The sequence below is a fragment of the Nannobrachium achirus genome (assembly GCF_963921795.1).
Source record: "Nannobrachium achirus genome assembly, chromosome: 13".
NCBI lineage: Eukaryota > Metazoa > Chordata > Actinopteri > Myctophiformes > Myctophidae > Nannobrachium > Nannobrachium achirus.
The window spans coordinates 29547355-29574216 of NC_137833.1; the positions used below are offsets into that span (position 1 = coordinate 29547355).

The 26862-nt window shown below is 42.5% G+C and overlaps 1 protein-coding gene across 6 annotated transcripts; it reads left to right on the forward strand.

The window, feature by feature from the left end:
- On the forward strand, nucleotides 1-25963 carry rrbp1a (ribosome binding protein 1a). 6 transcript variants are annotated; one of them, XM_080740447.1, is made up of 30 exons: nucleotides 1-212; nucleotides 1334-1480; nucleotides 3139-4084; nucleotides 5593-5741; nucleotides 6033-6155; nucleotides 6644-6796; nucleotides 7293-7411; nucleotides 8284-8437; nucleotides 14437-14575; nucleotides 15131-15312; nucleotides 15905-15939; nucleotides 16030-16105; nucleotides 16611-16703; nucleotides 16797-16925; nucleotides 17210-17250; nucleotides 17399-17480; nucleotides 17592-17632; nucleotides 17753-17834; nucleotides 17932-18006; nucleotides 18098-18190; nucleotides 18284-18373; nucleotides 18581-18673; nucleotides 18767-18838; nucleotides 19091-19186; nucleotides 19665-19748; nucleotides 21000-21083; nucleotides 22200-22283; nucleotides 23530-23628; nucleotides 24795-24938; nucleotides 25435-25963. In XM_080740447.1, the coding sequence occupies exons 3-30, from the start codon at nucleotides 3157-3159 to the stop codon at nucleotides 25471-25473; spliced, it is 3579 nt and encodes a 1192-aa protein (XP_080596573.1). In that variant the 5' UTR covers nucleotides 1-212; nucleotides 1334-1480; nucleotides 3139-3156; the 3' UTR covers nucleotides 25474-25963. The 6 variants fall into 6 exon arrangements, with proteins under 6 accessions (XP_080596573.1, XP_080596576.1, XP_080596572.1 ...); XM_080740450.1 differs by lacking the exon at nucleotides 1334-1480 and having other exon boundaries at nucleotides 3139-3688; nucleotides 3722-4084; XM_080740446.1 differs by lacking the exon at nucleotides 1334-1480.
- The last annotated feature ends 899 nt before the right edge of the window (nucleotides 25964-26862 follow it).

The window sequence follows — 26862 nt, forward strand, 5'->3', positions numbered from 1 at the left end:
AAGTGCCACGACTTCACAGACACAGCTAGACCCACGGCTTCTCAACTCAGCTGGACACAAGGAGAGCGCAGGAAAACAGCAAGTTGTAGCTTTAGATAAAAAGAGATAGTTGTACAATAATAACGGAAGGTTTCCATCCACAACCCCACAGCTTTCTCTCTTTCTTGTCCACCCTCATCCCCTCTGAAGCCTATCTCCATCATCACAGAGAGGTAAGTAAAGGGAATCTTGGACATTCTTTTTCCATTCAGTTAGCTAATGCAGTGGTGTAAAGTAGCCTAACTAAGTGCTGTAGCCTACATTCTAGGGCATTTTTCTTTTTTACTTTACTGGAGTATTACAAAAATGAAGTACTTACTTCTACTCCACTACATCTCAGAGGGAAGTATTGTACTTTTACTCCCCTACATCTAGTTGAAAACTTTAGTTACTACCGGGTAGTTACTTTGTAGATTTTATTACAAGATGACCCACTTCAGCCTTTATATTAATTTCTGCCTTTTGAAAATAGCCTACCTACAAGCTCACAACGTTGTATCGCGAGCTTGTAGATCATAGATGAGCTATCTTCTAAAGATTTTCATACATTTTATACATGTGAAATGGGTCGACCTTCTGCTCAATGAATACTTTCTACTTTTTGGCACTTGAAGTAAATTTTGATGCCACTTGTACTTTTACTCAAGTACATTTTTAATTCCAGACTTTTACTTGTAACAGAGTATTTCTACACTGCATTGATACCTTTACTTAAAGTAAAGAATGTGTGGGTACTTTTTCCATCACTGCAGTTAGCTAATGTTAGCTTGCTTGGTTAAGCTAGCCGCTGCTATTGTAGTTCATGTCTTCATGATCCGAGCCCAGCTCTGGTCCATTAGGAGTTCTCCTTAACGCTATGTCACCGATGGTAGCCGCGGTAGCCCAGGCTGCTCAACCTCTCGTCTGTAGTAAAAAGTAAAACATACACTTTGGCTACTCGCCAAAACAAAGACGGTTCTAAGATGTTGAAAGCCTACTTTCCTTAGTGGGAACACTCTGAGCCCCCCACGTCACGACTAAAATACACTTTTTGGTACAGAAAAAGAAAACATTTCACCGGAAGTTTTAGCTACTCCACAGCGCCCTCTACAGATCTTGTCAATAGCAAATTCCATTGACCAGATGTTGCCTTCCGATCATGAAATATTTTCTTTTCTGGCTAAAATTTGTATTTTAGACGTGAGGTGGGGGGCTCCGAGTGTTACCATTAAGGAAAGTAGGCTTTCAACTAACTCCCTAAAGCCGCATTTGTTTTGGTGAGTAGCGAAACTGTATTTTTTATTTTTGACTACAGACGAGAGGGTGCGCAGACTTTCCTGCGGCGCCAGGGATCATCGGTGACGCGTCATCATAGCGATAAGGAGAAAGCTATGGACGAGAGCTAATCCGAGCCCATCACTAAATACAAGAAACCATCAAATGAAAGTTGAACTGCTTTGTGGTGTGGTATTATTATAATATTATTATTATGAACGCAGTGTCAAGTCCACTGATGGTGACAACTTTTTCTAGTAGTGAGTCTACTGGTCTTCTTAAACCAGTGCTTCTCAAACTTTTTCCATGTCAGTGACCCCCTCAAATTGACACTTATTAGCTGCTCGTGGACCCCCATGTGAAAATATATTTTGACAGGGACCCCACAAAAGAGAATATTTTTTATGGCTCTAGCAGCAGTGATTCACAATCATTTTAATTTCAAGGACCCCCAGATTGACATGCATTAGGCTACGGCCCCCCATTTAATGGCATTTCTATCTCTGAGACCCCAGTTTATATTGTAAAATCAATGTTAATTTAGCTCTGTGTTACAGACCCATATAGGTCCATTTGGTTCCTAACTATCATTTAGCTGGGGACCCCCTGGAACTCGACCCCACTTTGAGAACCAATCTTAAACCACCCGGCATCGCATGAAAGACTTATGGCCATTATGTTTCTATAAAATGAATTTCTACATCACGTCACATTATAGCTTTCGATATATTACAGTTATAGTAAATTGAGTAAAATTAAGTTGCTGAACTTTCAGGGTTTGTTTTCCAACTTTGAGTAATACTGCAGTCTGTGTAAAAAAAAGAAGAAAAAACTGCACTAACATGAGTGATTCCTTTGTCAATGAATGAGAGATTCACTCATAGAATGTTTGCCTTCACTTTTGCTGCTCAATTACGGTACTTACTTTACTTACAGTTATATGTAGCAATATTATCCCTGCTTTGGTAATCCCACCATTCTGAGTGAAGTTGGATTTTTCAACTCAATTCAACTATATTGACCTTTATTTTAAACTCAGAGTTCAAAATGAATATTTACATGTTTATATACTAATTAACCCTATACTAACCCTATACATTTATTGTTAATAGCATTAATTGTGATTGTGTTTCATTTAGGTTTTACTGTGTGCTGTGATACTTAGGCTTTTAGCTCAAATGTCTGACTGTATCTGTGCTGTTTACATTTCTCTCTAATAAAGTATTCGATTAATCAATCGCTCATGAACAGCTCCTGTACAGTTAACTTTAAAGCTGGCTTACAGAATGAATGAAACTTTGAATGAAACACACCCACAATTAATGATGTCATTACTTTCACATGTGTTTACCTGTCAAAAATGCCAGCTGTGAATGGGTGTTCTCACCTGACCTGCCCTCAGACATGTTTTATTTCTGCCCCTGAAGCCACACACTTTCTGGTTTATTTTGTCTGTCCCCGAAAGCTTTTTTTGTAAAGCCACATAAACAGCATGCATTGTAAAATAGCAACAACTGTGACTAATGGGTGAAAAGGATGTATTTTTTTATCTGATTGTTATTGTTTGCTAATTAAGCTCTTGTTGACCGCTGGTGTAGCGAATGTGGGTATGTGTGTTTAGTTTGTGAGTACTGTGCTTCATTCCTGAGCACAGTGTTTGACTAGTTTGACCCTTCTCATAAATGGTTGGCATATTGTTAGCAGTTTAGAAACAAGGTTAAGGTTAAGAAGGCTTTGTTTAACACAACAACATTTTTTCCATGTTTCTATTGGTAAAATTCCTAGAGCTCTCATGCCTTGTGTACGAGGAGTCTGATGTTGGTGCTGTGCTCTTTCTTCTGACAGGACAGTCCAGACTGAATCATGGATATCTACGACCCCCAGACCCTTGGGATTATGGTGTTTGGTGGATTTATGGTGATCTCTGCCATTGGCATTGCTTTGGTATCCACTTTCTCCATGAAGGAAACCTCCTACGAGGAGGCCCTCGCCAAGCAGCGGCGGGAGCTGGGCAAGATGCAGCCCCCTCGTGCAGACAAGAAGAAGAAGGACAAGGTGTCTGAGAAGAAGAACAAGGGAAAGAAGAAAGAAGAAAAGCTAAATGGAAAGATCCCAGAGCCAGAGAGTATCCCAGAGGCCCTGGCAGCAGAGCCTGCTTCTGCCCCGGTCGTGGATGCAGCTCCCGTCCCCGAACCTGTCTCTGCCCCTGAACCAACTCCAGCCCCAGCAGCAGCCGCTGATACCAAGGCCAGTGATGAGGCCGTTGCCCCAAGCCCGGCTATTGCTGAGGCCTCACCGGTTCCCTCAGCTAAAGAAAAGAAGAAGAAGAAGGTTACCAAGGTGGAACCAGCCTCTACCCCAACAGCCCCAGCTCCAACTCCTGCCCCAGCCAAGTCTGCCCCTGCCCCTGCACCAGCCAAGTCTGCCCCTGCCCCTGCCCCTGCCCCTGCCCCTGCACCAGCCAAGTCTGCCCCTGCACCAGCCAAGTCTGCCCCTGCCCCTGCCCCAGCCGTGTCTGCCCCTGCCCCAGCCGTGTCTGCTCCTGCACCTGTGCCAGTCAAGTCTGCGCCAACCCAGGCCAAGTCTTCAGCCCCAACCAAGTCTTCCCCAGCTCCTTCCAAGGCTGCGGTGGTGTCTAAGCCTGCACCCGTGCTGGAGGCTGTCACCAAGGAGGTCCCTGTCATGGCTGTGCCACCGGTAGGGTCTCAGCAGACTGCTGCTGCTGCTGCTGTGGCTGCACCAAAAGCTACTGAGCCCAAGAAGAAGGCTTCCAAGAAGAAATCTGAGCCTGGTAAGTGATAAGAGGTAGGAGAGATGTACTGACCTGCTTCGGAGATGGCGGCAGACCAAATATAGGCGTTGACGACCTAACAAGGGGTGGGGTGAGCAGATTTGAAGAAAGGTTGTTGTGACCAAAGTCTAGGCAAGGTACGTGAATTAGGAGAACCCCCTCACCACAGAAGTGTGTAGGAATAACACAGCTATTCCAAAGGTCCACTAGATGTAGCTCCCAGATTTAATTGTGTGTGATGCTTAGTCGTGTGTGTAATGCTGAAAATAGCAGATCTACCAGTTCAGAATTTGTCGCGGTGACCCATTGTGAGCTTGTAGAACTACTATACAGTATACTGTATCTGTGCCTGCACCGGCAACAAAGAATAAATCGTCTCTCCCTATGTAACTGCTCTCCAACCAAGACTTGCTGTTACTAGTTGTTTTGGTCAACTTGCCAGGTTCAATCATGCCTCCTTAGTGACTGACTAAATATATTTTAAGTTGCTGTTTAGAATAAATTATGTTCTCCAACAACCCTTCTATTTAATTTTTTAAGTTATTTGGGTCTTTGTCTGCCTTTATTTATAGTTTGATAGTGGATATAGACAGGAAACACAGGAGAGAGATGGGGAGAGACGCAGTAAAAATCGTCAGGAACGGGACTCGATCCCTCAATACACTGTCAGGCTTGTGTGCCTGGGCTGCTGGACCACGGCCCAGGCCTATGTTCTCCAATTATTAAAAGCCTAGGTAAACTTCTCATTAAAAAAGGTCTAGACATGTGTACAGATGGAAAATTCTAGTAGCCTTTATTCAGCAGGACAAATTGCCAAGTGGGTCAATTGTGCTTGACTCGAGATAAGTGACAGGATGTTAATTAGCCCATTCTTTTTCAATTGATGGAAATGGTTGTCTGGGCAGGAAGTGCATCAGCTCTAGTGATAGTATAGTTCTCAGATGTCTGGTGGTTAGAATGCAACACACACACACACACACACACACACACACACACACACTTTTAAAGACACACACAATCTCCTGATGAACCTCTAGTGTGTGCCTCATCCCATCCAATGCGAAGTTGTGCCAGTGAACAGAGGTGGGCAATGTCTGGCACTCCACTCTGGAGGGCATAGCGCACTGGCCTGTCTAAACACCACTGCCCTGTTTTGTTAACTGACAAAGCCTCTCAGTGCCCCAACAATGGAGGGGTCTCTCCTCTGCCCAGAGGGCTGTCTCTGCCTGGTGCCACAGTGCCCCATCACTTCGCCCAGCCATGGCTGCTCAAAGGCAGAGTGAGAGCTCGCAACCCAGCCATTGCCCCGAGGCACTATTTGTGGTGGCAGTCTGGTGAAAAAATGCTTGACTTTTACCCTTCAGCGTAGCCATGAAATTAATCAACATTGAGACTGCCTGGACCTTGAGAGAGTTTATTATGACTGTGTTTTGTTGGTATGTCTTCCCATACTGTTCTTCACTGCTACAGTTTCTAAATGTTTCTCTCTCCCTTTCTCCCCGTCTCAGCGGTGGACTCTGTGGACGCCCCGCTGTACCTGCCTTACAAGGCCCTGGTCTCCACCATCAGCAGCATGGCGTTCAGCGAGGGAGAGGCTCAGAAGCTCATCGAGATCCTGTCCGAGAAGAGCGGCATCGTTCAGGACACCTGGCATAAGGTACTGTATGGGAGACCGGACCGGAGGGGGAGGATGTGTCTGTTATACTTGGAACACTAGCACGACTGTCTAGGCACATGGCTGTTGAATGAATGTAAGACTTGGAGGGTGATCAACTTTCGTGTGTGTGTGTGTGTGTGTGTGTGTGTGTGTGTGTGTGTGTGTGTGTGTGTGTGTGTGTGTGTGTGTGTGTGTGTGTGTGTGTGTGTGTGTGTGTGTGTGTGTGTGTGTGTGTGTGTGTGTGTGTGTGTGTGTGTGTGTGTGTGTGTGTGTGTGTGTGTGCTTGCGCAGGCCACTCAGAAGGGAGACCCAGTGGCCATCTTGAAGAAGCAGCTGGATGAAAGGGAGAAACAGCTGGCTGCTGAACAGGAGGATGCTGCCGCTGCCAAGAATCGTCAGAGAGAGCTCTCCAAGGTTAGACAACGTCTCTGGGTCTCTGGGTGGGCAGGAGACTTGTCCTGCACAAGTTCACCACTTTTACAATAAGTACCGTTTTTAATAAACAATGTTAAATTAATGGAACGCCGGTAGTGTTGCCCAATGCCCATAACTAAAAGTAACCTGCTAAAGCAGGAAAGACTCGAGGGCGGAATGTTCTTCAAAACAGCATGTGTAGTTTTCTCTCACAGAGCAGAGTTGGTTTTGCTCGCCCTACAACTCTGCAGCAAATATGTGCTGATGATGGGCCAACCCTGCCCAGCGTCTGCCTGCTGCCAAGGCAAACTGATTGGCATTTGTTTGCTCCCAGCAAAGGGAAACTAAGCGAGGCAAACTTCCTGAAAACTGCTCCTGGTGGTGTGTCGTCCACTCACACACGTTATGATTAATAATCAGCATCCGTCTGGTGGATGTGTTGCCGGCCTTCTGTCTAACTCTGACTGTCTTTGCCTCTTGTCGATCAGGAGCTGTCTGCTGAGAAGTCCAAGGTGGCCAGTGTGGAGACCAGGCTGAGCTCCCAGCTGAGTAAGCGAGAACAAGAGATGATCGCTCTGCAGGCTCGCATGCAGGCCAGTTACCAGGACCACGTGGCACAGACCCAGAAGCTGAGTGCTAAGGTCAGCTTTCATAAACAATCATTTTAACAGCTATTTTAATTGTATAATTCAGATTATACAATAATTAGATTTTTATTCATAAAACTCTTTTTCTTTTCTTTTTTTTATACATATAATTTGATGAATTACATCTTCAACTACAACCCAACTTCCACATTTTTCTTAAGTTTCACCATTACTTCACCAGGCAGTGAAGGCGTCTGGCTGAGGTGCATCCGTTTCATGACATCATGCACATTGCAGCATGAGCTGTTATTGGTTACCTTTTGAGGATATATCCTGGACAAATCCTGTTGTAGACAACGTGGCTTACAGCTACGCCATTAAAAACATTTTTTTAAGCAGGGCTCATTGAACTGAGTACTCAATCATTCCTTTACGTTTCATATGGCTGGAGTTTTTTCCCGCAGCAAATCATCAATTATCAATGGCACATAAAGCATGTTTGTGTCATTTACAGCAAGTTAACTCAATCCCATCATTGTTCCTCTATCAGATCCTTAGCCTGCAGGACCAACTGGAGAAAGGCCCCAATGCCCAGCTGGCCCGTGTCCAGCAGGAGAACTCTATCCTCCGTGACGCCCTTAACCAAGCTACCAGTCAGGCTGAGAGCAAGTGAGTGTTTCCAGCCCCTGGGGAGGGCATGATGGGGGGGACGTTTGCATTTGTGTGGGAAGAAGAAATGACAGTAACTGAGAGCCAATGGTTTGCAGATCTATAATGGCCTACATTTTACTTCTAAACACTGAGATTTGGTGGAGGTTACTTTTGGGTTGTCGTACAGTGCATAATTACAAACTTAAAGTTATGTCTGTGGAGCGTGACTGTCCAGACTGGGGGCTGGCATTAACCACTTAAGCCGTATTTCATTATCGTCGTATGATGATGGCGTCACGTGAAAATAGCCATTCTACAACTTCCCAACGGGTTGTGAGCTTGCAGACCGGCCATTTTAGTTAGTTGGGCATTTTTGAAAACATTGGCCTAAAACAGTGGTTCTCAACCTTTTCAGGTCACGACCCCCAAAATAATAATATTTTTTACTGGGGACCCCCAACCCTATGAGCGCTAAGAGTTACATTTTGTATTACACGGTTCTTTGTGAAAATAGCAGATCTACATGCTCGCAACACAAGGCATTGTGAGCATGAAGATCGTCTATTTTCACAATTTCTGCATTTTTATATTTGACAATTTGGTCAATGTTTAATTTGTCATTTTAGACAATTAAAATTGTCCTTAAATTGTAACTTTAGAAATGTGTCGATACCCTCTATACACTTAAACCTTATGTTGATTTGTTGACTGTTGAGTGAGAAAAAATGTTGCACATTAAGTTAATGATCTGGGGACCCCCCAAAATAATCCGAGGACCCCCCCTGGGAGTCCCGACTCGCAGGTTGAGAACCACTGGCCTAAAATAGCCTGTGTTTGAGCAAGGCACTTGTCTTGACTCTGTCACCCCCCCTTCTCTCTGGCCTCTGCAGACAAAACGCAGAGCTGGCCAAGCTACGTCAGGATTGTACTAAACTAACCAAGGAGCTTGCCGAGAAGACCGACAGCCTGCAGGCTGAAGAGAGCGGCAGGAGACGTTCGGAGGCCAATGTCGCCGCCACAGAGAAACAGCTCTCCCTGCTGCAGGTAAGACTGGCATGTGTGGTAGAGCCATATGGACACCATAACCATTGCTTTCCAGGTTCAGATTGACTGAACGTTGATGCTGTCTTACTGCAACATCCTGCTCAACCCATTTAGACCTTGAAAGCATCTGTGTCACTTTAGAATTTAATCACTTAGCTTATAGTCAACTTTTTCATTGTAGGGCCGACACTTTGTTTACATCCTAGACTAGAATGTAAACAAAGTGTCGGTTTGACAATGGCCAAAATGATTATTTTATCATTATTTTATGCTTTTTGTGGTAATTTTTGAATAGAAACACATATATGAAGCTTATTTTTTTATAAAATATTTTCGAAACATTTTTATTTTAGCATCCGTTTTTCAAGAAAAAGTTGACTATAGCTCCTTTAACTATTATTTTATACTTAAAGATGCAGGGTGCGGTGATTATTTCCCCCTACAACATAATAATCAGGTATTATATGATTGATTATACTTGGAGGAAGATCTTTTTCAAAAGAGTGTACAGAAAGTTTAAAAATTATGTTTTTATGTGGTCACACCCATCTGTTCATTAAGTATACCTGGTTTTCTGGTGGGTGGTGACCCAGCTGAAGTTGGCTACACCCACAGTTTTGCTGTATTTTAAAAATGGGAAGGGGATGATTTTATGATGTCATTAAATCGGTGTATTTTAATTGGGCCTTTTGACTCAGAGCTTTCAGCTTTCACGAAGTAACCAAAAATACACAGGAAAGACATATTTGCATATTATAACCACACCTGGGGGTCTATTAGAGTAATGTTAACTCCATAGACACATACACAACAGAAAGTACAAAACTATGGCACCACCTCTTTAAGCTATACAAAAATGGCAGCTCACAGCGCTAAAGCATAACTGACAACACGGATTAAAGTTCTGTTACTATGAAAGATTTCACAAGGGAAGTATTTTTGGGAGGGAGGCAGGGGGTGACCGCATCAACAAGCATAGTATGCATGTTCCTTCCTGTTCACTGTCTGACTGCGTTAGACTAAATTAAAAACACCCCATTCGATTATAGAGATCAATAAAGCAGAAACAGAATGTCTAGCGCAGTGATTCTCAACCTTTTGAACGTTCCATTTGAACACTCTTGTCTCTGACCCCAGTCTCCATTTGGACCCCTGGTGGTCCATGGACCCGGCATTGAGAAACGGTGCTCTAGCGCAAGCCTGATGTCACAACGCTTTGAATGTATTACAAAATGCTGTTTTAAGGAAACCTAATCACAACTGTTTTCATTTCACCTACAGTACAGGAGTAACATAATAATGTATAGGAGGTTTGAAGTTGGGAAAACGCACACAGTATTAATATTAACCTAATTGTTGAATAAAAGTTGATGGCCTTTTAAACAGATCTTAAATTCTTCATGGCATAACATTTTCCTGTGAACTAGCCCTCCACCCACAGTTGTTGCATGAGTCAGAATAGTACAGCATAGTGTGCAAGCTTACTGTAATTGCTTTTTGTCTTATCCCCCCATTTGGTTCCTGCTGTGCCATGTGGCCAGTCAAGATAAACAGTGCTGTTAAGGCCCGTTCACATTGAGCCGATCCCGGGGCCGAGGATCCCCGACCAGATTTCGGGAGGACACCCCGGGAAAATCGTTTGGTCGGCCCCGGAATCGGTCTTGGGCTTGAACAGTACCCCGACACGATCCGATTATGTTAATTAGCTTTTTTATGACCTCGGGACTCGTCGGGAGCACTCACGATAATATCAAAAAAGCTTGATATTTTCGGGTCATCGGGTAGGAATCCTTTACAATTATTGTCGTCTGAATGAGCTCACGGGATTGCTTCAGATTATATGAAGCCAGCTCCTCCCTTTTTAGGCTGCGCAGAGTGTAGGCTATTCTGTCACAGCCTACACTTTTATTATTATTATTAGCCTACTTACTTTTTACTTTAGCCTACTCTCTCCCTTGTTGTAATCACTTGTTCAAAAACGTTATAGCCTATAGCGTTCTTTTTTCTTCTTCTGCGCAGTCATTTGGCAACAAGGCAGTGTCTTTTTTTTGCTGCGCAGATTTGGCTAGGGCAGTGCTGTTCTATCCGTGTATTATAAGGGCTCTAAATTGACCTTGTGCAACTTGACAGACAGACACCCTATATATAATATCTTATTCATATAATGTAATACTCAAAGTCAGAGACATTCCATTGCATTCCTTTTTTTTTTTTTTACTTTTACGCGCGGGCTGCAGGCACATCATTGCGCCTCTCGTTCTGTCAGTTTGTTCATTGGTCCTCAAAGAGGACCGCCAGTCCTTGGGGAGTTCCAGGGGGTCCCCAGCTAAATGATATTGAGGAACCTAGGCCTGTCCCTATTCTATATGCTTGGATGTTGGTGGGACAGTAAAAAAAAAGAAAGCGAGAGGTTAAACTTTTTTTTTTCTGCGACTGCACGCCCACAACGGCGAGGTTTGGACATTCATAATTGCTATTAGCTGATTAAGCTCATGTCTGTTTAATGTCTGGCTGGTTGCCGTTAAAATGCTGGTTGATGCTTTTTAGGAGTGGACACTGGTCATTCAATGATATTGGAGATGCGACACTCTCAGCCGTGTCTTGCTGGATGCGCATCACATCTCGCGTCTCGCTTGCCAAAAACATAACTGAATATATAATTATAATATCTATAAAGTGAGCAGCGGCCAGTGTGCGCACAGTAGCCTACCTAGAAGACTACCAACCTACCTTTGTTTTTATAATGTTTTGTCATGATGGCGCAGTTATCACATGTGTGCAAAGGACGATGATACACGAAAGAAGAATGTAACACCAACTTCTACCAATTAATCCATTGCTGTGACAGACAGACAGGGTGAGACAGCCAACGTGCTTCCTTGTAGACTACATAATCCACTGGGTCCAGCTTGGTTCAGATCAATCATATCAACATAACAGTAATAACACCAACCAAAGTCAGAATAAAAAGAGTCCACGAATAGGCCTGCACACTCGCTCATAATGTCCTCCTCCTCCGGCTGCCAGCAGCGTCAGTTCTGCAAATGCTAAGGTATGGTAACATGGCTGTTGTCTTGCACGTGAAGGCATGCATGCGATACACTAGTCATGTTGCCAATACCTACTTTTTAGCAACAAGCACAAGCATGATGAATTCATTTTAAGAAGTACATTTTATTATTTTCTCCTGTAATCAAGGTACGTTATACCATACCCATGTGCGCCTCTGTAGTCTAATTTGCGCAGTGATGGAAAAAGTATACTCCCATTCTTTACTTAAGTAAAAGTATCAATACTGCATTATTAGCTACAAATATGGCACAGACAGAGAGAGAGAGAGAGAGAGACTCTTTGTTATAGACTATAGCGAATATATTTGTTTAATTTCGCTGTTTTAATATTTAATTAGGTAATAAAATGGATTTTGGAGCATAGCGAGTCAGAACACCGCAGCTGCAGGACTTCTGCGCTAATTGGGTCGTTGGCTCGTTGACTTTGCTGGCATGCGGTAGGCCTAATTGATTATTTTGGAGAAAGATTCCCTTTAGTATAAATAATAGTCCTTTTGGTTACCATTTGGTCTCCATCATTAAGCTGGGGATCACCTGGAACACCCTCATTGTCAAAACATTAAACAAATGGCAATTAAACTGACGTGAAGAGAGAGAGAGAAAAACACTCTTGATTTTATCCCTCTTGAGGGGGCGGAATCTTCATCTAGTCACGTCTCTCATGGCACCACCCCCCCGAGATCGTGGGTGGCTAGAATCGCGAGACGTCGGTCTCATTTGTAATGGTCTGAGATATTTCACTTGGCACAGCGGGATATACCGGGCCCGGTCGCAAGACAGAGGATCGCTGTCGTTTGAAATGAACACCGATAAACCCCGGGCACGAGATCTGATCTGACCCAACATCGGCCTCTCATCTGTGAGGCCCTTTAAAGTGCATTTTATTTTGAACGTAGGTCAAACTTTCAATGGGATATTCTTTTTCTGCTTTAAACCTTGAATAACTATTGACATACAAGACGGCACTTAAAATAAAATATCAGCTTGTTGCTCACTACTGCCCCCCACTGTATTGTGTAGGAAGGAACTTGAGGAGCAACTGGTTAAGGTTTCAGTTTTTAATGCAAATAAGTGCTGCTCAGTGAAGCATTTACGGTTCATTTTATGTCTACTACTGAGAAGCCTTTTTCAAGGCATTTTCTACAACACATTACATGTATTGCAGACAAGCAATACAGTGGGACGTTGGACATCAATAAAGTTCTCTTCAATGAAGTTCTCTCGTGGGAGAGAACGACAAGCTGTGGCCAGGCGTCATTCTAGAGTCTTGAACACAGCTTTGATAGAATTCTCCACTCTTGTCGTAACCGCTAGTAAAAGGGCAAGCCTAGGCCTCGCCCACCTGTCCCCCCAGCCCCTGCTTAATACCATGCTGTGTGAAGGTTGATGGAGTTGTAATCACACAGCCCTGGGCTTTGCTGGAACGCAGCCACACAGTAATGGGGCTGTGGGGGAAATGCTTTTCATCGCCAGCTGGAATGCGTGCGTGCCCAAGCATCACTCACTCCACTATAGCCGTCTATAAGTGTCTGTTAAATGGAGCCTGACCGAGGGCAGATTTCTTTGGGTCCGTTCCTGAGTAGGTCCTAGCGAAGTTTTGACGGATGTCTTTGTACAAAAAGTGCTACATCTTGAAATCTATTGAAGATTTGATCAAAATGAATATTTGAGTTACAATTTGATTACAATTTCTATTTGAGTTGTTACACATACAGTAGATGAATGAGAATTGAGGATTTTGCTCTATAGTGTGCAACAAACTTGTCAGGTCAAGACTCAAAAGAGAGATTACACATTTGCCTGGGACCCAAGCTAGTGAACATAGCAGATCTACAAGCACTTCATGCCGCTTTGCAAGCTCGTAGATCGACTATTTTCTCTACATTTTATTTTATTTTTTATGGATTTCTTTAAATGGAATTCTTTAGATTTCTTTGTTTTAAAATGTATACAATTATTAGTTTTCTTCTTTTTTTATCTTTTGAAATATATTTCTAAAAAATATTTAATTAAATGTACGAAAAGAAAATGGGATTTTTACTCTAGTCGTTACCCATAGAAATTGGTCCGTGAGCCCCAAATGGTTACCGACCCACTGTTTGGGAGACGGTACTATTGCAGAATGCTGGTCAGTCAGTCTGTGGGGAGCAAGTGAGTCAGCGCTTCCTGACGGTCAAGTGTTCGTCTGTCTAATCATTTACCAGCTTCCCTTTCCAACAGTTTACGGGTGTATCAATATATTGTGCAATGGCATAGGTCAGTAGTTGGTATACACGGCATGCACATGTGGTCCAGGTTCTTTAATGGTTTCATTCAAGGTTGTTGGGTTGTGATAGTTCTTTGACCTCAGAGAAGTCACCTGGCACCTCATAGGGGAGTCCAATGTGCAGTTCCAGCATTTTCTAAAACCTGCTAATCCAAACAATTTGGTAAATAGTAAATGGTGCATTTATATAGCACCTTTATCCAAGGTGCTTTACAGAGATTGTGTATTCCATTCACCGGGAGCAACTAGGGGTTCAGAGTCTTGCTCAAGGACTCTTCGACACTAACTCTGGGGGAGCCCGGGATCGAACTGGGAACCCTATGTCAACTCTACCCCTGAGCCACTGCCTGTTGCATGTTTTTTATCATTTTGCCCCCAAAAAGTGACATGCTGTAGTGTGCACAGAACCAAGCCGCTTCCTCAATTCCTCTAATTATGCAGGCCAAAGAACTGTGACTCTAACATGAACCCTCCAATGATGTAGTATACTTCACCTTTCGCCGTTTTAACTGCATGAGAAAATCTAATCTTTGACAGAAAGAGGATGTGATTCACATGAGCTTCAGATCAACATCCCTACAAGAGGGGGCATAATCACGACGAGCCTCTGCTGCCCCCTGCTGTTTGACTAATACACGTCATGTCATGTGTTGTTCCATCAGGCCAGTCATGCAGAGAGTGAGCAGGCTCTGCAGAGGAGACTTGAGGAGGTGTGTGAGGAGCTGAGGACGGCGCAGACCCTCAACAGCAGCCTGCAGTCCAGTGTGGAGACCGCCCAGCAGGACAGCAGTGCCTACTCTGGTCAGACATTCCACTTAAAATCTTTATAAGTGATTCTCTGTCCTTAGTGCAAGGAAGGCAAACCAACTTTCTCAAATTAACAGTGATGCATTTTGGTTGTGTAATTGTGTTTATGCTATTGAATGGTCGAAGAGATGCTTTATAATGTACTGAGATGGCTATTTTTATTAACATTTTACATGTTAAAGCCCTGGAGGGTTTTGAGTTCGAAAGTATTTCCTTTTTACTGAGTAGCAGAATAGGTGTCTCTGTGCAATAAAATCAATCTACTTAGATAACTAAGCATTTGCCATATTTTTGCACCTTATTTTATCATAAATGTAAGTTCTAAATTAAGTCGATTATTTGTATAGATGAATTGAATACAGTATATATATTTTTCAATATAATGAACAAATGAATTGATTATGAGAATGTTCTGTTCCATCAAATGGAGTAGATTTAGATTATGCTCTCCTGAGTAGATCATTCTGCAGCTAATGAACAGTGGTGAGAGAGTAGAGTAGAGTGGTGAGAGAGGGACTGCGTATTGACTGTTGTTGTATGTATCTGCAGAGCTCCAGGTGCGTTTGGGGAGCCTCGAAGCCGAGCATGGTGAGCGCACCGCGCAGGCAGATGCCCTCAATGTCCAGCTAGAGCAGACACAGCTGGAGAAGAGCCAGCTGGAACAGCAGGTGGCCTCCATCAACTCATTGCTAGAGGCCAGTCAGAACAAAACGGCAGAGGACAGCAGCCAGGTAAGAGTCTGCAGAGGTTGTCCAACTTAACTGACTTTGCCAAAGACGTTTGAAATAAAGGTAGCTACAGACTGTGTGATTTCTATCCACTGTGTGTAAAGATGTCAGTGTGACAGAGTCGGGAAATTAGCTTTTCAGCCCTGTCGCTCTGTGATTTAAGCTTTTCCATTGTCATTGGGTTGACAACGAGATGTAGAGCTCTGGTGGCGCAGGGCTAAAGTACCCGTCCACCTCCGTAGAGTCTACTGGTTTGAATCAAACTTGGCCGATAGTCTATAATCAACTACATTGGGAAAAATGCTGTATAATTATCTTGTTTAAATGACAAAATAAATATAAAGAAATAGATTTAAAAATGTTCAAAACGCGTCGCACTGTGACGCGTTTTGAGCTTGTAGATCTTCTATTTTTGCTTCTTTTGTATGAGATATTAGAAAGACAAAGTAGGACGTAGCAATATGCAATGTGGCCCTCTGGAGTGAAGGTGGAAATATAGTGGCCCTCTCCATCATCAAAGTTGCCCACCCCTGGTGTACAGCTTAAGCCACTGTTTACACTTCTAAGAACGTCTCATGACCTTTTTAATTGACAGGTGGACACCACAGAATTACAGCAGCTGAAGTTAAGGTATGTCAGATGTGAGCCTACGGCAATTCAATGTTAAGATCCAGAGTTTTTTTGCACTTAACTGAAAGGCTTGCTGCCTTCTTCTCTCAGCCTCCAAGAGAAGGATGATCAGTTGGCCTCACTCCACGAGGAACTGAAGCAGCTGCAGATGAAGCCGGAGGTTACGGTAAATGCTCCAAACATCGTCTTTTACTGCATCTGTCACCACAAAGATAAAGTCCTTACACTGTAAAGTTACAGTTTGTAACTGAGAGTGTATAAATGTAACCTAATGGAAATGAGACACTTACAGGCTCGTTTGGTTACATTTTTAAACTCTTGAGTTGAATTATGATTTCACTTTGTAGCAGCATCTTGATATTGGTTGAATAACAAAAGGCTGAGATTTGTGAATGGCCTATTCAAGTTCACTTTGGCCCTGCAGGCTGAGTGATCAGTACAGGACAGTCCTGGCTGAAACAGTAAGTTACTTTAATAGGCCTAATTTAGAGTCTCTCGCACAACGGTGTCGCTTGTCGACAAGAACGGATTTTGTCAGCAAGCGACACAGTCGTGAGATCAAGTATAAATTCTTGAGCTTCACTTCAAACTTTCAGTCAATTATGACATGTATACACACGCATACACACTACACAGTGTATACATATAGATCTGCTTTCCTTGTCCTTCAGGAAGGTATGCTCAAAGACCTGCAGAAGAGTGTGGAGGAAGAAGAGCTGGTATGGAAATCTAAACTGGGTGACTCTGAGGACCAAGTGAGGGTGGTGAGTAGCGCTATGTATCTCAATATCCCAAGTGGAGTTGACTGTAACCACTGCGGTTTGACTTAACCATTATTCACTAACACACTCCACCAGGCTCAGGAGAAGGTTCTTACTTTGGAGAGGGAAGTTGAGAGCGTGAATCTCAGCCTCCAAGAGAAGGATGATCAGTTGGCCTCACTCCACGAGGAACTGAAGCAGCTGCAGATGAAGCCGGAGGTTACGGTAAATGCTCCAAACATCGTCTTTTACTGCATCTGTCACCACAAAGATAAAGTTCTTACACTGTAAAGTTACAGTTTGTAACTGAGAGTGTATGAATGTAACCTAATGGAAATGGACGCTTACAGGCTCGTTTGGTTACATTTTTAAACTCTTGAGTTGAATTATGATTTCACTTTGTAGCAGCATCTTGATATTGGTTGAATAACAAAAGGTTGTGATTTGTGAATGGCCTATTCAAGTTCACTTTGGCCCTGCTAGCTAATCACCATTATTGTGTGTCCTAGCAGGAACACATTGCTGTTGAGACTGAGCAGACAACCAACAGGTACTTTGTTGCTGACTAGTGACATGTTTTGTTTCTGATTATTTCTAGAACATTTTTGCAACTTAATTTGTATGGTTTCTCATTAGTTAAACTTTTTTAATGATTTTATACAAATATTTATGCAAAATAATGTTTCCCTTCATTTTAGTGAAGATTCCAGCCTCGTGGCATCACTTCAAGAAGAACTTAAAAATCTTCAAGAAGAAATGGAGAAACTTAAGAACACACCTGTAAGTTTTGCCATCACTGTGCTGTGTTTTCTTTCCTATATTCACTTCAAAACTCCAGAAGCACCATCAGTCCTAATTAAAAATGTTATATTTCTGTCTGTTTCCTGACAGCAAACGGACAACTCTGCAGAGCTGGAACTACTGCAGAACAGGTAAATAATGTGAAACATGGCATCTGTAATCAGTAATCGCCCACATGTTAAATCTCACAATGGCTTTAATTACTTGAACGTGATGTTTACCTCTTCTGTTCCTTTTGGCTGTGTGACCAGTCTAAGTGAGAGAGATGTCCTGGTGACATCACTGCAAGAGGAGCTGAGAGAAGCCAGGGAAAAATCAACGGCCCTGGACAGCGTAAGCTTTTTATCTGTAGGGTTTTTGGCCTGACACTGATATTTACAGCTTTGTTCTCAATCGCTTTCCTGACTTCATCCATCTCTTGATCCCACAGCTGACAACATTTCAAACTGAAACCAAAGAAACTCTGCAGACACTCTTCCCACAGATACCCATAGAAACAGAGCAGGTAGGAAACCTTTCTCGGATTCTAGAAAAATATAAAGAAATGTACATTAAAGATCACATTAATCATGCATGTCTCGCTTTGCCCTTTGAAGCCCAACTGGTTGCAAGTCTTTGCACAGAGAGCACAGGAAGTTATCCCTCACAGTCAGCAGAGCCAGGAGTCTCAGACGAGCACTGAGCTACCGGTAAGCCACTGACGTTTTTTTGTTAATGGACCTTGTGGTTTGAATATCACAGGGAAGCAGAAGTTATAATGTTATATTCTGTCGCTTTCCCAGGAGTTGATGGAGAAACTTAAAGAGGCTGAGGAGAGTCACAGCTCACTGCAGGCTGAGTGTGATCAGTACAGGACAGTCCTGGCTGAAACAGTAAGTTACTTTAATAGGCCTAATTTAGAGTCTCTCGCACAACGGTGTCGCTTGTCGACAAGAACGGATTTTGTCAGCAAGCGACACAGTCGTGAGATCAAGTATAAATTCTTGAGCTTCACTTCAAACTTTCAGTCAATTATGACATGTATACACACGCATACATACACAGTGTATACATATAGATCTGCTTTCCTTGTCCTTCAGGAAGGTATGCTCAAAGACCTGCAGAAGAGTGTGGAGGAAGAAGAGCTGGTATGGAAATCTAAACTGGGTGACTCTGAGGACCAAGTGAGGGTGGTGAGTAGCGCTATGTATCTCAATATCCCAAGTGGAGTTGACTGTAACCACTGCGTTTTGACTTAACCATTATTCACTAACACACTCCACCAGGCTCAGGAGAAGGTTCTTACTTTGGAGAGGGAAGTTGAGAGCGTGAAGACTGAAAACCAAAGCATGCAACAGGTGGGATTTTTTAAAACCAAGCATTTCTTCAGGCAAGGGTCTTTGTTAACCACATGCTGAAATAGTCGATCTACAAGCTCACAAGGTATCGCGTTGCGACACATTGTGGGCCTGTAGATCGGCTACTTTTGCCAAGATTTGGTGTAGTGGGAGAAAAAGGGATTGGTCAACTAAGTATAGTGTTTAAGTGGTTAAATGTATGTGTTTGTGTGTGGGTTTGATGGAACTTCTGCTCTCTGGCTTCTCCTGTAGTTGAAGGAACAGGTGGTTCTTCTTGAAGCCCAGCTGGAGAAGCAGGCTGAGCCTAGCCCTTCAGAGAGTCAGGAGAGCTCTGAGGAGGTGACACAGGTACATGGAGACGTCATTAGCCTTTAGAGCAGGGATCTTCAATATTTTCAGGCCAAGGACCCCTTAGTTGAGAGAGAGATGAAGCAGGGACCCCCAGATCCTTTTCATATATTCCATATAGTTTCATCGTTTGACTGCACGATCATCATTGCATTTTGGATTCATGTAAATTGGTGTCTTTGCCGAAAATAGACTATCTACAAGCTCACAACACCTCACAGCGCGAGGTGTTGTGAGCTTGTAGATCTGCTCTTTTTGGCTTAAGTACTCAGAATATGGACACTAGGGTTAATATAAAAAAAACTTTAATCACACAAAGATTTAAACGACCCCTGTAGTAACTCTGAGGACCCCCTAGGGGTCCCGGACCCCCTGTTGAAGACCCCTGCTTTAGAGTGTTTGTGTTATTTTGCTTCTATGTTCTGTTGTTCTGTGCACACAGACTAAAATGAAGTTGTCTGTCTGTTGTGTTTTCTAGCTGAAGCTCATTCTGTCGGAGAGTCAGGTCCAGCTAGAATCAGCCCAGAAGGAGTGTCAGACACACAAGGATGAACTTGCACAGGTATTAATCATTTACATCATTCAGTGTCTACGTTATTCAAGCAGACAGTGAATTTCTTTAGATGTGATGTCAAGTAATACTTTAATTCAATTAAAACATTTTTTATACATACTGTATGTACGAGGAATATATTTTTGATTCATGTAGCCAACAAGGTAAGTTAACTGATGTGTAAAAGAAAGGCAAGGCAATGGAGTACTATGTCAAAATCACACACCCTGGGTCATAAAGACATTATTTTTTAAACCCACTGCTTTCTTAAATCACTCAATATAAAATGATAAAAAATACAATTATCTGGGCATTCTTTCAGGGATATGACTCTCTATTGTTTCTGCTTGTATTCTCAGCCTGAGGATAAATTGGTAGTTTTCTGGCATCAGTTTATGCTTTTAAAATGCCTTAACTAGTTTTATATTTGAAATGTTTGTATTTTATTATCAAGAGATTAAAAATGAAATCTAATTGAGGTTATTCTGTGGCCTACTATCAGTGTGTACAAGAAATGTGGCACTTATCGGTCCAGCAATTTTGCAAGATACGTAAGCTCACACCGACAGACAAGACCCTCTTCTAGACGGCTAGACTCCTGCAGAGCCACGCTGTCACGTCTAAAACTGATATCCTTTGACGCCATGACATGGAGTGTAGTTATAACCCCATGGGAAAACCATAGGTCAGGGGTCAGCAACTTTTTTGAAATGAAGTGCCATGTTTTTATTCTCTTGATAGTCAGTGTGCCATGTCAACATACATTTTAATGACACCCCATCAAAAATGCAGACATATTTTCATATTTTGTCAGGAGATTGTTATAACGATCATTAGACTCAGAGCAATAACCCGCCGATCTCCCTGAGTTTTAATGAATTTAGAATTATGAGCAGGATGTCATTTGCTGCAGATTAGGTGACTTAATTTAACTGACCATGTTTAAAACTATATTTGATTTTAAAATAAAAATCCTCTTTCTCACACTTCTGCCAATGTGTCAGTGATCACTCTCCCCTGTGCCAATGTTGGCACCTGTGCCTAAGGTTGCCTACCCCTGGCTTGGGTCATCCAATGGGAAAACCCTTAGGAAAACATATGGTGAAAAACACAACGCCACTTATTGAATTTTGAATGGGAACATTGCTTCTTGACCCCAGGGGGGTGTGTGGCTTTGACATCAGCGCCATTCGGAGGCGTTTTAATGCGTGCTTGAATGGGGTTGTGTATCCGGTGACGAGCACAAGCTTCCCGTTTCAGGTCAGAGAGCAGCTGAGCGAGGTTTCGAAGCATGCTCAGCAAGAGCAGAACGGCCCAACTGAGATTCTACCCAGTCAGGTTAAGGTGCACAGGTCATAGAGCACCCTTCACATCTTGCTGGGAGAGTACTGGACAGAGGACAGCCATTTAACCCAGCCCACAAACTCAAAAAGATCTCTCCTGTCAATTAAGACTGATTTATACTTTGTCGTATGACAGTGGTTTTCAACCCTTTTCATATCAAGGTCCATTATTTATTCTGCACTTAAGCCACGGACCACCATTCGATGACATTTTGCCTCTCAGACCCACGACTTAGAATATTTTGGAGTCGTTGGATAAGATTTTCACAATTCCATGCTGTAACTCTTGAGAGCGTAAAATGAAACCAAATGGACCTGTGAGGGTCCATTTGGTTTAATTTTTAACTCTCAAGAGTTAGAAATCTATATGGGTCCATTTGGTTACCAACTCTATCATTTAGCTGGGGACCACCTGGAACTCCCTCAAGGACCACAGGTTGAGAACCACTGTCTTATGACACACCAAAAATAGTATGTACAAACTGGCAACCTGTCGGATCACTATGTGTTGTGAGCTTGTAGCCTATTTTTGATGCATCGCAAGTTTTTTACACCAACAAAAGATTGGTCCGGTCTTTGACATCTGTAGCTACAGCTACACCAACAGTTGTAAGGCGTGACCTACAACTCATGACCTGGTTAAAATAAAGTGTGTCCTTGTTCCAGGAACTTGCCACAAGGATGTGGGCAATGAGTAATAATAAAAGCCACTAATGGAGAACGTATGCAGTATTTCCAGTCTGTCCAGTACCTCCCTTATCTAGCAGCTGTTTATGTTATGCACCGTTTGTGTTGACCAAGTGCTCTTTGCTTCACCTTAATCCTAACCACTGCTGTTTCTTTACCCTTTGTGTTTAGCATGCTCATTTTATCCTGTTCACTTTTCATTCATTTATTTTTAACAATTCTTAACGGCAACTGATTTTTTTCTTTTTTTGCGTGCTGCAGGTTAAAATAAAAAACTAACATGGCACACAGGTTGAACGGCTTTTTTCATAATCATGTTTATTAATGTGTGTGTGTGTGTGTGTGTGTGTGTGTGTGTGTGTGGGGGAGAGGACTGAGGAGACTAATGTTTGCCTATGAGTGTCTTAATGCTGTCTGTGTGTGTCACCAGGTTCAGTGTGAGTTGAGTCAGATGACAGAGAAGTTGCAAGGGGAGGAGGTTCTGAGACAGCAACTATCTGAGGAGTATGAACAGGTAAAGGAAATTGTAGTGCTTTTTTTTTATTTTTGCCTTTTTTTTACTATTTAGACATATTCTTTTTTATATTTCAAATAGCTGATCTGCAAGCTCACAGCGTGCAGATGTAGATCAGCATTTGAAGTATTTCAAAATGTTTTTCAAAATAGTAGAAAAAAGGCAAAGAAGATAAGGCATAAGGCATAAGACCTGGATCATAATAGAGCCCTGAATGTCCAAAATAACTTAACACACCGTTAATGTTTAATTGCTTTTAATAGTAATAATTGACTGTAGTCTTGTGGGTTTGTAATTTGAGAAGTACTAATAATATATTTTCTTTGGTGTATTGTTGTTGAGACATGTTTGCACCGTTATAATATTGTGTGTTGTAATTTACATAATTACTGCACCCGTCTGTCCTGTTCCCAGAATACCGTATTTATATAGCCTAAATCATTTTAATCCTGGTGATGGTGATGGGAGTGTCTTTGGGGTTAGGGATTACTTGTGCAGCCAATGGGCTGAATATCCGACCCACTACACACTGTGGGTGTAGCCCTTAAAAGTGGATACTGTGCCCTGTATTGTCTGTCACGATGAAAGTCGAACGACCGAAACGTCAAATAAAGAGCAACATATTTTGCAAGTTCCTGACAGTGTGCAGGTCATTTTCTTTGATGTATTCAGAAGGGGATCCCTGATGACGATAAGCCTGGAACCAAGCCATCCAGGCTTTTTGTGAATCATGGCCATAAAACGTGTGGATCCAATGAGCTTTTCTCTGTTATACCGTATTGTATCAACGTACTTAAAAGATTGGACTGGCATCCAGTCAAAGCCATATCTGCACAGAAATAGTGGCAGCAGGAGGAGCAAATTTGGCAACAACACTTCTTACACTCAATTTGAAAGAACTATTTTACCATCTGTATGCATATACAAACCAGACTACATAGAAACCAACTGAATTATGTGTTCGATAACCTTGTCCTTTGATCAGATCTGTCTCTTTTTGTATCTCGCTTTTAATCATTTGTAATCGGGGACCTTGAGCAGTAGGTTGGAGCTGTGCCCCTTTTTACATGCATTTACAATGCAAAAATGCAATCCTATAGGATACTATCATTTGAGATGTTGTGACATAGGCCAACCCGAGTCTACACATTTGCATGTTCAGGTGAAGAGCCATAGTAGACCAGTGAACAGATTTTGAGCAGTGATCGCCTATATTTCAACATCCATTGCACTGTTTGCATTCCAGGCCCAGACTGCGGTGTCAGAACTTCAGGCCCAGCTGGACCTCCTGAAGGCTGCTGGAGATGCCCCACATGCAGACACAGAGGACATCGCCCAGCTAAAGGTGCTGTCAAAAATCTTTTTTTAAAACAATAATTAATTTAAGTCTTGATGTCCCAATCACGTCAAGAGTTGTCACCCTGTTTTGCATGTTCCACTTGGCAGAGTCTTAGCCTTTATTGATGGGGATAGACAGTAGGCTGACAGGAAATGGGGTAGAGAGATGAGTGACATGCAGCAAAGGCTATCTGGACTCGACCACCGCAACACGCTGTCAGGCTCAGTGGTGCAGTAGTGATTAAATCTTTGGGGGGGTCACTTATCTAGTGCCATCACACGCATACATGTTCTCGTGACCAGACTGCATAAGAAAAGTAAACGTCTTTGACTACTTTTTATTCTTGTTTTCTAAATGAATAAATCCATACTATAATTAGAGAGAGAGGTCAGTCAGAGGTCAGTCAGTAGGAGGTCAGTCAGTCAGTCACAAAATGCATTATCTATTCACTCGCTTCAGCGACTGATCTCAAATTTAACATGGCATTGGCCATTAGCATTATACACACGGTGACGGAGCCCGAATTTCATTTTCCCCAAATTCTAGCTATTTATTAGCGTTTCTTCACTCTACAGCTTTACAGCCTGTTGTCAGGGTTACGGTCCGTTCCTCCAGGCCATGGGATCTGTAGCCCCGGCTCTCTCTCTCCTCTCTCTCTCTCTCTCTCTCTCTCTCTCTCTCTCTCTCTCTGCATGGGTTGCAACGGGTGATGTGTGTCTCATCTTCCAACGGGTATAGAAAAATTATGTGGAGCAAATACATCCTCATACTTCTATTCACCTAATTTAGCTGTTAAATTATTTGTATCCATCATAAATATACACTCCTCCATGGGCTGCTCCTTACATTATGATGCTCCCACATATTCTCACGCACGCACCATGCAGTTACAGTTACTTTCCCCATAACCCACACTCTGCACATATTTTGCAGCACATATATTCGAACGGGTAAGGTCTAGTAATAATAAATAATCAAGATGATAACAATATGGATTACACTATACCGCCTGTGTGGCTGCGGTCTGTGCAGAAATGTTGCCAAAATAACTGATATGCACTGATATGGTATGGCCAAGCATAAAAGGCTAAATATGTTTGATGGAGAAAACCGTTCCACTTTTGTATCGTTGCTGCCCCGGGACTAATACTTTCTATCACTTCCAAATACAGGAGCGTCTGGAGAAGGAGAAGAAGCTGTCCAAAGACCTTGGCCAGGCAGCCACCAAGCTGCAGCAGCTCCTCAAGTCTACTCAGGAGCAGCTCACCAAAGAGAGAGAGACTGTACGGACACTACAGGAACACCAGCAGGACAAGGTGACAGGACCAGCACCGTAGTGCAGTGGTTTTCAACCTTTTTCATATCCATTATTTATTCAGATTTTGAGCCACGGACCACCATTTGATGATGAGATTTTGTTTGATTTTGTCCACAATTCCATGCTATTGATGATGTGGTACCATCGGAGAGATGACAGGCAGACATTGATCAAAATAACAATTCTTCTACATTCTGTAATTGTGTAGATGTCTTGTAAATTAAGTAATGCTGATGTCTAACAATAATTTTACTCTTGAGAGCGTAAAATGAAACCAAATGGACCCACAAGGGTCCATTTGGTTTCATTTACACTCGCAAGAGTTAAAGATCTATAAGGGTCCATTTGGTTACCAACTCCATCATTTAGCTGGGGACCACCTGGAACTCCCTCAGGGACCACTGGTTGATGAGAAGCACTGGTGTAGTGGAAACGGGCATGTTTCAGATTTAGTTTGCGTCAGTGTTTTACTCCTCTTCTGTGTTTTTTTACAGGGAGAGTATGTGGAGCTGAAGGAAGGAACTTCTGTCTAAGATGGAGGCCAACTTACCAAGGACACTACAGAATTCTGCCAAATATGCCTTATAATTATCATAGTTCATCCATTCCAAAACTTTTTTTTCCTTTCTTGTACTGTATTTGATTGCAATGGTTGCAAAATTAAGAATCACATCTTTTTATATAATGAACATTTAAGTGATGAGAAATCATGCTGCAAATGGTATTTAAACCCACATTCCATGAAGAATTCTGGCTAAGTCAGAAGTGATTGATTCCCCTGCCTTATATTCCAAATATTTTTCCCAATAGTTCAGTGTTAAAAGGGAAACTGATTGTACGTCAAACGTACATAAACGTGCAATTAATTTGTATGTCTTTTTGTATGTGATTGAATGATGGGAACATTTTATGGTACAGCGTTGCAATATATTTAGGGCCTGCTATATTGTGTAGCTGGCTGCTGACAAAACTATATGTAATTGAATTTGTATGAATGAATAAACTATAATGTAGCTATACGTATATGAAGTTGATTTATTTTCTTTTTTTTGCACTTATCAACTCACTCAGGCAAAATGCCATCTTGCAGTATAGACGGGTTTCTTGTTTACAAACATTGAGACTAAATGCACAGGTGACTGTATCATGTAATCAGTCCGTCCAATCCCCAAACCTGTTGTTTTTGGGAGCGCTGGTTAAGCCTGGTTTCATTGGCTAATTTTGGTACCGAATCAAACGTGACGTGTACCAGAAACCCGTCTATTTATTGCAAAGTTTGGATAGGAAAACCACATGACCGTAAAGTTTAGAATCAGATACAAGGTCTGCTAATAGGATTTAAACCCAAGAAAGCATAATGGCTTGTTTACATTGGGGTCCTTTTGTTTCCAGTGTTTCTGTAAACTGAATAATGTTATGTGGAAGAGCCAATCGGCGTCTGTCAATCACAGGGCTCTGAGCGCAGACACTTACTCTTATACTTTTTGGTTTCTGATAAAAACCCACCCAGCGCTTGGGGCCAGACTGGTCTGCAGAAGACGCATGATAATGTGACTGGGATAGTTTACCAGGCTAGAAATACACTGACTGCCTTGGATAGAATAGACTAAAAGGATAACTGACTGCTGTTGCTACAGGTGCCACAATTGTTCCATATCTAAGCTGTTTCGAGCACTGGTTCTCAAAGTGCGGTCCAGGGACCCACAGCGGGGATTTTAACAAATCTTAAGCGATACAAAATCTTTTCAAATGGGGGTCCACAATTTCGGGGTCCTTGAGATGAAACTGTTTCAGAACTGGTTTAGAGAGCATGTTCATTATTTGGTGTGGAAGCAGTGTATTTTAGTATTGGATGTAGCATTACGTAACTTCACTCTTTAACATGATCTCCACTTTGCATTATGGGACATGTGGAGTAAAAC